Below are 13,412 nucleotides of genomic sequence, written 5' to 3' on the forward strand. Positions count from 1 at the left end.
ATTATAACGCAATCCAGAAATACCACATATTACTACCATCACAAAAAAAGCAGTAGCAAGTGACAGAGGGGACCAAAATTGCAGCTGAATAATGCCATCACTCAAACGCGAATCTGACCACATATATTAGGCTATTATAGCAATAGCACCACCAAATGGCAGCGTTCAAGATCTCACAATATCAAAACTCAAGAAAACAACAACGTGGCAACAATAAAAACACAAAGGCGCACACCCTTTACACAGCAATCAATATACAAGCCACCACTCACAATATACCAAAAAAAGAAGAAGTATGGTTTAAGTTGCATTAAGTTTGCAGGCCACCATACTGTACAATTAACAATGAATCTAGCCTGATAGAGTGGTTGCCTATTCAGACCTGGATAATCCTGGGTGAAAATGTAAGTAAGTTTGGGCTAAGATGGTAATTACCTGTGCTTTAAGGACAGTGCTGTCTGGTCTCCTTTGTGTGGCTGAGGTGAAACACAAGCATTTTTTTCCGCTTGAACCACTCCTGGTTGAACGATCTATTCTTGTCCTTTCCCTCTTGAATAATGATTAAATCCGTCGGGCGATGTGGTCCCAAACGTTTTATCTCCAACTTCTGTTCAAGTGCTAAATCTCACATGAGACAGATACTCAACACGATTCATCATTTAATGAATGAAACGTCCATTTGTTGTTATTTACTGTAACAGTAACTGTAACAGTAACTACGTTAGCCAGCTAGCAAGATCTGATCGGCTCCCGCCGTAAACCCCGCCCTTTCTACAAATCAGCCAATGAGAAGAGCTTTGGGGCACTAAACTTCTGGCCCCACCGCCGAAACAGAAGCGGGCGCTGCGCACGCGCTTGCTCGCGCAACAGCACCAGTTTTCTACACTGCAGCAGACGGGGCCATCTCGGCTGTACCCCACCGAGCGGAACAGACGAGACGGAGCAACGAACTATTTCATACACAACTACTACACTACAACAATTGCGTTCATCAAATTAAAACTGCGGACATGTAATTAATTATTAACAATTAATGTATTATTAACTCATGCTCAATGACATTTTTGAAAAAAAAAAGAAAAGTATAATCGTGCCCTGCACGGCAGCGTTCTCTGGTGGGGCCGTGCCCCACTGGCCCCTAATGCAAAGACGCCACTGGTGTTATCTATTTTGGCATGGGGGGACCTCTATCTTCAGTCCCATCTGGCACTGTTGACAACTCACGTCCACCGAACTCTTATATATGAACCCCCCAAACCCCTTTAAACAAAAGACAGCAAAAGGAGAGTTTTGTACTGTTCTGCTGTGGTGGGTTGTAACGGTACCACAACAATCAATCAATGAATCACATAAAGGTTCAAGGTACTATTTTAAAGTGTCCATGTGTAAAATAATTGTGCATCCTATGATAAAGGATATAAGAAAGGAAGATTTGAAGCACTTTTCCTTAGCATGTAGAGCTAACTAGCTACCATAGTAAGAATAAAAGACTAATCAATTCCAGCCCTCATATAGGTTGGACGGGGCCATGATATCGGGACCATAATCAATGTGATCAGGTTCACCTGTGTTTACCCTGCTGTGAAAAAGGCCTTTCGATCAGCCGATTGGTCGATTTCCTAATTACTACAGCCGTGTAAAAACAATAAAGATGTGTCTAGCCTGCAGTCACTTGATAGTAGAAGAAGCAACAGCACCAGTAGAAGGAATAGTAGTGTGGTGTAGCACTATGGTGTAGCACTGTGAGTTAGCACTTTGATTTAGCACTATGGCACACAAAGGGAAGGCTACACCGTGGCGTAGTTGGAGCTTCACTTCAGCGTTTCTGCTAGTCTGTTTAGCACCCCTGACACAGTCGTACAATTTGAGAAAAGCACTTGGCAGAAATAGAGAAAATGGTCATGAAGGAAAGATTCTGTTTGGTAACTTCTTTGAGAAGGGGCGAACTGGTCTGCCAACAAGTATACATGCCAACTGGAATGTTACCTCCTCTGCAGAAGATGCCATCGGTTATCAAAAAGACTCGTCCGGTATGAACCATTGTTTGTATAGCTTAATTAACTTTTGTTTATTGTGAGTGAAATATCTAGTTATTTGTCTTGATTCCATAAGTGTGTGTGCCTGTGTAAATAAGATCTTCAATCCCATTTATCCGCTTTGTTTAAAGGGTGGTTCCAAGATGATCCCAGTGTACAATGGAAGCACATGGAGCTGTCAGTTCAATGTGGTGCTTACCAGATGAAGCTCGTAGCAAGAGAGCCAGAAGCGTCACAGTTGCAACTGGTCCAAAGTGAGATTGTACTGCACACTTAAACTACATGTTAGAAAGCCATTGCCTAGAATAGTTATGTATTGAACTGTGGTCTTTCCAGAAAACGCCAAGTCGCTTCCCTTGACTCAGCTCCCTGAAACCTGTGGCTACTCAATCAGTCGAAACAATGCAATGCTTGTAATGGTGGCTTCATATGACGGCTGTACAATGATGCAAGAGGTAATATGAATTGGTGTTGACCTGACACTTGCTTTATCCTTTTTCTAATGGTCCAAATAACATGGATTTATTTTCTAAACAGGACGGACGCTACATCCTACCAATGCTTTGGCAAAGAAGGCATTTAATGCTCTCATGCCCCATAAAAGAAATGCATCCAGCACCACCTATGTCTCCAAGTCGACAAATGTCTCCTAAACCAGCTGCCTTGCCCTATCCATACAACCAGTGGGCTATGAGGCCTCCCTTCAACTATTATCCATATGGACAACAAGTGCATCAAGAGCCATCCATGACTGACCTCCCTACTACACAAGAACCCACGACTACATCGCCAACACCACCCAAGGAGCAGCCAGCAAAAAGCCCACCTGCTTCTAAACCAGCTGGCTATCCCCATCCACAGTACCAGTGGGCTATGATGCCTCCCTTCAAACACTATCCATATGGACAACAAGTGGTGCATCAAGAGCCAGCCGAGACGGACCTCCCTACTACACAAGAGCCCACGACGCCAATGCCACCCAAAGAGCTGCCAGCAAAAATGTCCCCTAAACCAGCTGCCTTGCCCTATCCATACAACCAGTGGGCTATGATGCCTCCCTTCAACTATTATCCATATGGACAACATGTAGTGCATCAAGAGCCATCCATGCCTGACCTCCCTACTACACAAGAACCCACGACGACATCGCCAACACCACCCAAGGAGCAGCCAGCAAAAAGCCCACCTGCTTCTAAACCAGCTGGCTATCCCCATCCACAGTACCAGTGGGCTATGATGCCTCCCTTCAAACACTATCCATATGGACAACATGTGGTGCATCAAGAGCCAGCCGAGACGGACCTGCCTACTACACAAGAGCCCACGACGCCAATGCCACCCAAAGAGCTGCCAGCAAAAATGTCCCCTAAACCAGCTGCCTTGCCCTATCCATACAACCAGTGGGCTATGATGCCTCCCTTCAACTATTATCCATATGGACAACAAGTGCATCAAGAGCTATCCATGACTGACCTCCCTACCACCCAAGAGCCCACGACTACACCGCCAACGCCACCCAAGGAGCAGCCAGCAAAGAGCCCACCTGCAAATATTCCACCTGCTTCTAAACCAGCTGGCTATCCCCATCCACAGTACCAGTGGGCTATGATGCCTCCCTTCCAACACTATCCATATGGACAACATGTAGTGCATCAAGAGCCAGCCGAGACTGAGCTCTCTACTACACAAGAGCCCACGACTACACCACCCAAAGAGCTGCCAGCAAAAATGTCCCCTAAACCAGCTGCCTTGCCCTATCCATACAACCAGTGGGCTATGATGCCTCCCTTCAAAGACTATCCATATGGACAAGTAGTATATCCCTACATGCCAGCACGAAATCCAAGCACAAATGTTCAGCCGGGAGGAGATCCAGGTGTCTCGTCGTATCCACAGAAACAGTGGGCTATGATGCCGCCCTTCCACAATTATCCATATGGACAACAAGTGCATCAAGAGCCATCCATGACTGACCTCCCTACTACACAAGAGCCCACGACGACACCGCCAACACCACCCAAAGAGCTACCAGCCAAACTGTCCCCTAAACCAGTTAACTTGCCCTATCCATACAACCAGTGGCTTATGATGCCTCCCTTCAACTATTATCCATATGGACAACAAGTGCATCAAGAGCCATCCAAGACTCGCCTCTCTACGACACCGGAGCCCACGCCGCCGCCGACGACACCGGAGCCCACGCCGCCGCCGACGACACCGGAGCCCACGCCGCCGCCGACGACACCGGAGCCCACGCCGCCGCCGCCGACGACACCGGAGCACACGCCGCCGCCGACGACACCGGAGCCCACGCAGCCGCCAACTACGCCAGGGCCGACGACACCGGAGCCCTGGCTGCCGCCGGCGAAAGCGGAGCCCTGGCTGCCGCCGACGACACCGGAGCCCTGGCTGCCGCCGACGACACCGGAGCCCTGGCTGCCGCCGACGACACCGGAGCCCTGGTTGCCGCCGACGACACCGGAGCACACGCCGCCGCCGACGACACCGGAGCCCACGACGACTCATCCTTCACCTGCTTCTCCAAAACTTGCTTTTCACCTGCTTTCTCCTAACCCTACAGCTCGTTGGCCCGTTCAGTTCCAACAGTGGTTTGAGATTCCTCCCTGGTTAATTAAGAAGCCATCACCTATCGATCCTAAAACTGCTAATTTTGAACATTATCCCCAGCAATTCTACAGCCCTCAATTAAACTATCCACCAGTCTGACAGTGGCAATCACCATGGAACCAACATAACTTCACCGTAGCCCTTCCCCTTGGACCATTTGTACTACCTTTTACTTGCTGCACCTCTTTCCAAGCTAAAGCCTTTAAGTATTCTGTCAATAAAGACTTTCAAAGCTTCGTAAATTCATTGTCGTCAGTCTTCAGGGCAGTTCAAGGTGTATGCTACTTGACTTGGTTTACTTTGCCTGGCATATCACTTTCAGACAATATTCTTTAGTTTTGAAATTCTTTAATTTACAGTTGAGCAGATAGGAGGTCGGTTACAGAAATTGTGCAAATGTAATGATTGGGACGGGGGGTTTTGTGATGACATCCTTATGTAGATGGACATCTGGAAAGCTGAACGGCCACCCAGCTGAAACGACTAGTACTGCGTCCTATAGCAGAATACATGGCCCTCAAATAGGAACATAAGATGTCCTTAAACCTTAGCTAGTCATGGGTCATCGTGAGCAGGTTTTGAGACAATAAAAAACAAATTTATAGTGAGAAATTGGACTCATTCCCCTACCCACAATCCTAAAGTGTAATGCGTCTTTGATTGGAGCTTGGAAACGTTTACCCGCACCCGAGAAAGTAAAGTCGAAACTGCTGCCACTGAATTAGATCGCTTACCATAATTATGAGATAATTGGTCGGAAATATGAAATTAAGTTTTCTGCCTTCTCCCATCTCGGTGGCCAAATCATGCCAACGACAATAAATCGTAAATAACTAGTTACTATTACATGTGACTCTTGTTAATGTTGGATATGTAAAGGTAATTTTAATCTGTCCATAGTTGCGGCCAATCAAATCAAACACTGCTGTTAATGTTATATTTACAATATATTTTCTCATTAGGATTATTTCGATTTTGGAAAGTATAATTTAGACTTTTTAGCTCATTATTTACTTATATAATTTGTACGATTTTTTTTTGGGCTTCCAATCTTCCGACAGGATACAGTTCCTCCTGGACAGAAATATAATTTTGGAAAAACAGTGAGCATTATCATCCTGCATCAGTCTATAAGCTGTTGGCCTACATGAATTAGATAATTGCCTCCTATGGTGTTCGTATTAAAAGTGTAAGTGCAAAACACCACGTAGGCTAGTTCTCCTTCAGGCTCCTGTGTTGCGCTGGTTTTGTGTGTATGCGCATTTAACGCGCTAAAGGTTGCTTCTCATGACAAACTGACACCGGCCGGAACTTACATCGAATTTCCGTCAGACTGCAAAACTACTATCTTTTGACTTTACACTGCCGATTTATACGGCGGAGCTGGCTTCTTGCTTTCGAAATGTCAATATATTAAAGGGCTACTCAGACAGTGTTGCCAGCTTTCTTTACAGACCTGCATACAGACAGCTGTCGGGCAACACCATTCACAACACTGGAGCAACGATGGAAAGTTGTCCCATCGAGGATGCCCCACTGTTTACATTCGGAGTGATCGCCGACATTCAATACGCGGACATCGACGACGGATTTAACTACACCCGCACAAAGAGACGCTACTACAGAAGCAGCCTCCAGCTGCTCATGAACGCCCGTGAAAGTTGGTCGAGATCCGCTGTTAAACCCAGCTTCATCCTCCAGCTGGGGGACATCATTGACGGCTTCAACAAGCAGCATGACTCGTCAGACCAGGCCCTGGACACCGTGATGAGGGAGCTGAGCACCTGTCCTGCCCAGGTCCACCACGTATGGGGAAATCACGAGTTTTACAATTTCAGCAGGGACACGCTGATGAAGTCCAAGCTGAACAGTTCGCCTCCCTGTGACAGCGGAGGTGGGGGACCCGACACAGGCGACATCTATGCCTACCATTTCAACCCGACTCCTAAGTTCAAAATTGTGGTGCTGGATGCTTATGATGTGAGTGTTCTGGGAAGGACTGTGTCCAGTGTGCAGTATAACAATGCACTGAATATTTTAAAAGAGCACAACAGCAACGAGGACCTCAACCATCCCCCAGGTGTGTGTACTGTGTACACTTTCTATTTCGGTTGTCTTGATCATTGGAGACCTATATGCCAGAGTGTGTCTTTGTTCTAAGGGAGCTTAACTGTTAACGTGTTGTCTTTTCAATTCAGCCGAGGAAGGAATTAAGCGTAAATTTGTAAAGTTCAACGGAGGGTTCAGTAGAGACCAACTGAACTGGCTGGACGGAGTGCTGTCGCAGTCCGACAAGAACGAGGAAAGAGTCCTCATCGTCAGTAAGTAATGCAACTCGCTTGTTGGTGAAAAATTAATGACCACTAAATGCCCACCTTATAAAAGTATAAAAACTGAACAACTTAGAAAGTGTGTGTGTGTGTGTGTGTGTGTGTGTGTGTGTGTGTGTGTGTGTGTGTGTGTTTTCAAACAGGCCACCTCCCAGTGCACCCTCTCTCCACCGAGCCCATCTGCCTGGCCTGGAACTCGGAGGACGTCCTGGCGCTGATCGGGGCCCACGGCTGCGTGGTGTGTTTCATGGCGGGCCACGACCACAACGGGGGCTACCACCACGACCGGGACTCCGGCGTGCACCACCTCACCCTGGAGGGGGTGATCGAGACGCCCCCGGACAGTGACGCCTCCGGGACGGTCTGGGTGTACGAGGACAGGATGTTCCTGAAGGGGAGCGGACGGACGGCGGACAGGCTGCTGTTGTTTACGTGGCCGCCGGACGAAACGCAGATCATGTGAGACTCTGTGGGAAGAGGTCCACAATACAAATATGCTTTAATAACATAGATTTTATTTTGATTTATTGATAATATATACCAGGAAGGGAGTGGCGCACGTTCGGTCGTGTGCTATGATCGCCGAAAGGAGATTCAAGGTGCTGCTTCGTGAATTTGTTTGAACTGATATGCAAGGCTACAGCCTTTATTTATATTTATTGTGTTTTGAAACATTCAATCTTGGGTGACTTGAACAATCTTGAATGTGAAACAATTTGAGTTATTGGATTGTGCAATTGTTTTTCAATGCATATAATAAAGAGGCGACACTACTGCATTGGGTCAGAGATCGTATTGGACAATATCACGTTGCAGAAATCAACATCAACATATTCGATAAAAGGATTAGCCATAATTATCGAGAAACTAAAATCGGTGTGTGTGTATTTTTCAACCAATCTGAATCATTCAGTTCACTTTGACAGTCACAAAAACATTGTTTTTCTACCTCAACCTCCTACAGTTAGAGTGGGTGAATAGACAACCCGGTATCACGCGATTGCGTGCTCCTGCGCACAAACGTTAATCTATTGAAGCGTGTTCCAGAGCACGATAGTCCGACTTTTTGCGTGTTACACAGAACGAAATGTAAACCAATGCATTCTGAATGGGAGTGTTCTAAGACAATTAACTAAACGGTACGAGAGAGAGAAAGAGAGAGAGGGAGGGACAGAGAGAGAGAGAGAGAGAGAGAGCGAGAGAGAGGCTTCAGAAAGGGTGTGCGCAGATAGTACAGTGCACCCTAGTTATGTTTATGCCAAAACCACAAATGCTATATGTATATACATATATATATTGCCTAATTACATATATTGCCTATATATATGTATACGCTATATATAATTAGGCTATAATTATATTATTTAGCGTGTAATGAGACTATCTATAGCCAAATTGTCGAAGATGCCCGAGAATCTCCGGGGATATCAGCATGGGAAATCGGCGAATCAGACCCATGAACCTATAAAGAAAGACGTCATCTCAAGCGGGAGAGAACGTTTGCGGTGCTTTGTGTCACGTAAGTACAGGGCTCTCATGTCTCATGCATTCGGCGTGAGACACACGCAATTCAACCCATGCACACGCTCGAACCTGTGCCGTGTTCCAATACCCGTACTGTCCGTACTTAATAGCCAAAATTTGAGTACGCAGTACGTTCCAATTCAGATCCGGCGAAAAGTAGTATACTTCAAGGACCCGGATGCCGTACTCAAAACGGGCTAATCCTGAAGTGTGGATCGAACCATGGACACTCCCCGTACTCAACGGCAGCCATCTTAGCTACGTAGCGGAAGAGGCGGAGCCAGGCTGAGCCAAAGTCGGCACATTTTCCACATAGCCTGCATTAATAGAGTCATTTTGTAGTTTTTATAGTATTTATAGCTGCTAGGCGTAAAGAGTTCACCGTTCAAAGCGGGATGTTTATTGCGGGGGAGGAGCCACGGCGGCAGTCGTGATCGTAATTTCCGGTTAGTGCACCACGGAGTACTCGATTTGGAACAGCACTCACATCTGAAAAAATAACGTAGTAGATAGTGCGGATAGTATACTTCCTTTAAGTATACTCATGGAAGTACGGGTATGGTCTCACGGAAATACGTGACACTGTCACGTTATTTAATCTATTGAAACGTGATCAGGGACACGTAGGCCTATTTTCTAAATGTTGTATTTCAATTGGAAGTAGGCTATTTGTCGTGTCACTAAGCATGACTTCCAAACTAAGGTTCTGTCCGGGAGCGTTCTCCCTAATGTCCCTTATGGAGCTCCGTACAGATATAATTTTCTTATAAAGATTTAAATCCTCGTCCTCGTTTTGAACGTCTCACTGATGACCGATCAGTGTGTTCTTTCTGATTAGCTCTTAATTGAGATCACCTGTCACGCACCCCTTTATTTAAGGTGAACACAATGGGTTTGGTTTACTTTTTGCATCGGCCTGTGTCAATCGAGGTTGAGTTTAGTGAGGGTTGAAAGTTTTCGATCTAGATTGCAGATCACTATTGTCACTTTACACAAACTGAAAGTATGCGTTGTTGCGTGTTTGTTTTTGTGGGCATTTGACTGAACAGCCCAGACAAATATTGCTACCAACATGGCACTTCGAAACAGACCACCGCAGTGAGTAAAAGTTATTTTCCTTTATTAATTGTTGACATTTTTGGGCTGTCTCCTCGGACACAAGCCATCAGTATCCCTGCTCTTTGCACCTTGACATGCATGTCGCCGCTGTTTGTTAACCTAGCTTTGCTGATTTGTATCTTGTGATGTGTGTGTGTGTGTGTGTGTGTTTTTCTTAACAGGTGTTAGATGACCGACAAGATCTATGGGGGGGCCCCCTTTGGGCCCCCCCATACCAACTTAGTCTTCAAAGGAATCTAGTGCCATGGGACTCCAGTGTCTTCAAAACATCCTCGGAATACATGTGTATGAATGGTCCACCGAAGGGTTGAGCTGGAAGCCACCAAGGTCCACGCAGTAATCTGCTGCGTGGGCCGTAGTGGCTTCCAGAGCCATCTTTCGGTCTTGCTCAGGATTTGTTACAGTTGCCCTTCAATGTAGCAGGCTACGGGTTTCTGAAGAAGCCTGCTTTATGTAGCATTGGAGTACAAATATTTTGCAAAATGCTCATGTAATTGCACTAGCACTAGTAACCTGTAGATTAGCTTAGTTTAACGTCATTCCGTGCTGTCTCTGTCAAATGTGGGGCTTGCTTTAAGTCCACAAGGCCCTCTGGTAAACCACGTTGGAACACCCCTGGACAAGGTGATTAGTCACTGGGTGTGTGCTAAAGTTTTGTTCCATTTTTCACTAGTTGGTTAAGGTTTGGTAGAATTGTTTGGATGCTAGCGACGTGATGGCGTCTGTACAAGAGCCTACCGTGGCCAGGCCACAGTTGCGACGGCCACGGCCAGATGGCCTAGTGTGAGTGCAACCTTGATTGCATTTGTATACTGTTTACCATTGGATATTTATGCAATTTGGCTTAATTCATCCGCAGTAAAGCTGCATTTGACTATTCCAGGGTCGTTTTGTACAGGCTTTCAATTGACCATGTTGACTAGTTTGTGGGAAGTTTTTTTATTTTTTTTTACCCTTGCTTACAAGCCAACGGTTGTGACCACTTATGCAACTGGGCTGTGAACCTTGCAATTCTAGTTGCATATTTGTACACGCAAGCTTGTCCATTTCTATTGCCATCACTAACACTAGCTTCAGCATTTCCTTGTAGGCCATTAGCTGACTTGTGTTTTGGAGCGATGATTTGGGTATTTTAAGATGCTTGAAAACCTAAAATAAAGCAAAATGCGTGTCTGGTGTGCAAGAGCCAATTTGTTGGCTTGCAGTAGTCGAGGAGTTGCCGTAGGTCGTAAGCCATCTGGAGGTTGTGGCAATGGAGGCTTGTGGTAGATCTGCCATCCAAGAAAGGTTAATTCTTCTGAAGCATGATTAATAGTTTAGTAAATTGAATCTATTCATATAGAACTATAAAATCCAAGACTGCAGCCAGTAACTTGGATCGCAATATGTGGAAAGTATTAGTCTTCATTTGTAACAACAGAATAATTAACATGACTAACTGGGTTTCTTCCATTTTCTAACTAGGGGGACTTGACTGGTGAGTCTACTGGATTAATCAGTAGCGGTACTTTGCCCAACAGATTTGATGGCATGACTACAGGGTGACAAAGACAATTATTCCCTGCCTATCAAAAGAGACTTCTAAAACATATCTGCTAGAACAGTTCCTATACTTTTTGTATAATTTGGTCACGCTGCAAATTTACTTTTTGTAGTTGCTCCATATTTAGTTCTTTGACAGCCTCACCTGCTAGAAAAGTCTATTCAAATCGGCTAAATATAATGAACTAAATTAATAGCCATGAAATGTTGTCACTCATACTAATGGCAAATACCCTCTTTCAGTTGGTGGTTCAACACTGATGTCTCTCTAGGCTCGAGGGAGAGCTCGCAAGTAAATTACACGAATGTCCTGGAGCAATTGGGAATACACTTTTATTTAGACTACCTGACCAGGGACATCTTTGAACTATAGGTCACCTAACCCAAACTTTTCACTCTTGTTAGGTTGTCCTTTTCTCTGGTTTTAACCCGAAAGGGCTGAAATATCAACATTTCAGGTATTCTGTTTGGATAATGTGCAAAACTTGTGGCTTCACTCATAAAAAAAATTAACAAATGTATTTTTCTTAATGTGGTTAAACTATTTAAAGATTTGTATGCAAATATTTCTGCTCAATTTGTGGTCAATGAAACTCAAATAAAACACAACTATGGGTTAAAGGTATTTGCTTTGGGCATCTTTTGATATTTTTTGAATCTAGCTCCATTGCCGTTAGAAATGGTGTCTCCCAGTACTGCAAAGTGCTTCCACAAGTTTAAAAAAGAATGGGCAGAAAAGGAAGTGCCAACTAAATCTATTTAACATGGGTAGAAAGTTTCCATGGAAGCTCTTGGCTGCTGGTTCCCAACACAGCTCCACTTTTAGCCTGACCTTGCTTTTAACTTTTTTTGACTTTTGGTGACTTTCATAAAAGAGAAATGAACTGGTTAATACAGTAAACAAGACATTTCATTGTACCGTTTGTGGATAGTGCATTAAATCCATATACTTGAAACTTTTCAATAATGCATATCAACGAAACAATGGAATGAAATAAATAGTTCAAGCAATTTGTGGGACTTGCCTGCTTTTACATTATTACTCATTTTGGGGGTTATTTCAGTCTCTCCAACCTGCAGGTCGTGCGAAGAATCATGTGAATGGGAATATTCTATAAATGTCTTGATATCATCTTTCGTCTCAACACTTCTGCTGCAGCCGCTGTTGAAGCGTATGAGTCCTTTGAGACCCCTATGATAAAAGGGGTTCTCAAATGTTGACCCTCAGTCACCTATTGCATCACTTCCTTTAGGGCTTCGGCCTCCTAATTGATCATTATAGTATAATTGAATGCCCTCTTTCATATATATGATACCTCCACCACTGGGACGTGGCAACAATTCTCCAAATCCATATGGGGGGGATTCTTGTGGACAGTAGGGGTGTATACTCAACATAAATAGGAAGCAAACTCATCTCGCAAATGAGTAATGACATCTCACAAATATTTATTTAATAAATTGTTTCAATTTATAATAATCCAAAATCCAATGGCAAAACCCGTTGGCTTTTTGTCGAGGGAATCCAGGGCGACGCTCACTTCCGGGTTGGCCAACATACTTCATCCAAGTGGGTGCTACATATTGGTGGTGGTTAGTGAGGTCCCCCCTTCACTTTAGGCGTCTTTGAGTGTTATTAATTATTATTATTCTTCATGTTTAACCTCTGTTTTCCTTTTATTCCTAGTCTGTTTTACATAGTTTTGAATGATGACTATATGCTCTGTAAGGTGACCTTGGGTGTCTTGAAAGGCGCCTCTAAATTAAATGTATTATTATTATTATTATTATCCCTCCACCACTCTACTGTAAAAACACATGTTCAAATTGAATGAGAATAATAATAATAATAATAATTCTGCCATAGTATTTATTTAAGGGAGGGGGGGGGGGGATACAAGTCTTTTGGCCATTTGTAGTGTTGATCAGCAGAGAAATAATTTGTCCGCAAAGACGGTGACGTCGCTTAGCAACGGTAGACGCTGGGGTAGACAAGTCACCGGACTACTACCCATGCAAGTGAACGGAGCGTTCCACGGAATTGAGAAGACCCGTGTAATAAAGGCCTATAATATTTCTGTTTATGGCATAGATTTCTCCTCAGATTAGGCCAATAAACCAATGGTAAAATAAAAATAAAAACGCTCGATCAAAGGCCCGGCCCGAGTATAGTGGTGGGAAATATCGGCCCGACCCGGCCCGCGTCGGGCTCGGGCTCGGGCAGAGAATCTAA

General features: G+C 44.7%; 2 protein-coding genes across 2 annotated transcripts; both read left to right on the forward strand.

Moving 5' to 3' along the window:
- Positions 1-1,642: 1,642 nt before the first annotated feature.
- Positions 1,643-5,236, forward strand: LOC130371910 (uncharacterized). The gene is made up of 4 exons (XM_056577783.1): positions 1,643-2,030; positions 2,168-2,290; positions 2,373-2,491; positions 2,574-5,236. The coding sequence occupies exons 1-4, from the start codon at positions 1,769-1,771 to the stop codon at positions 4,761-4,763; spliced, it is 2,694 nt and encodes an 897-aa protein (XP_056433758.1). The 5' UTR covers positions 1,643-1,768; the 3' UTR covers positions 4,764-5,236.
- A 676-nt stretch (positions 5,237-5,912) lies between these two features.
- Positions 5,913-8,166, forward strand: adprm (ADP-ribose/CDP-alcohol diphosphatase, manganese-dependent). The gene is made up of 3 exons (XM_056577800.1): positions 5,913-6,744; positions 6,863-6,985; positions 7,138-8,166. The coding sequence occupies exons 1-3, from the start codon at positions 6,171-6,173 to the stop codon at positions 7,455-7,457; spliced, it is 1,017 nt and encodes a 338-aa protein (XP_056433775.1). The 5' UTR covers positions 5,913-6,170; the 3' UTR covers positions 7,458-8,166.
- The last annotated feature ends 5,246 nt before the right edge of the window (positions 8,167-13,412 follow it).

The sequence above is a fragment of the Gadus chalcogrammus genome, chromosome 18, assembly GCF_026213295.1.
Source record: "Gadus chalcogrammus isolate NIFS_2021 chromosome 18, NIFS_Gcha_1.0, whole genome shotgun sequence".
Classification (NCBI taxonomy): domain Eukaryota; kingdom Metazoa; phylum Chordata; class Actinopteri; order Gadiformes; family Gadidae; genus Gadus; species Gadus chalcogrammus.

Bases quoted from the DNA above. Each gene is read 5' to 3' on its own strand.
- adprm (XM_056577800.1), top strand. From the start codon at position 6,171: ATGGAAAGTTGTCCCATCGAGGATGCCCCACTGTTTACATTCGGAGTG. The intron at 6,745-6,862 runs GTGTGTGTACTG...TTTTCAATTCAG, and splicing joins GGACCTCAACCATCCCCCAG to CCGAGGAAGGAATTAAGCGT. The intron at 6,986-7,137 runs GTAAGTAATGCA...GTTTTCAAACAG, and splicing joins GGAAAGAGTCCTCATCGTCA to GCCACCTCCCAGTGCACCCT.
- LOC130371910 (XM_056577783.1), top strand. From the start codon at position 1,769: ATGGCACACAAAGGGAAGGCTACACCGTGGCGTAGTTGGAGCTTCACT. The intron at 2,291-2,372 runs GTGAGATTGTAC...TGGTCTTTCCAG, and splicing joins ACAGTTGCAACTGGTCCAAA to AAAACGCCAAGTCGCTTCCC. The intron at 2,492-2,573 runs GTAATATGAATT...TTTTCTAAACAG, and splicing joins GCTGTACAATGATGCAAGAG to GACGGACGCTACATCCTACC.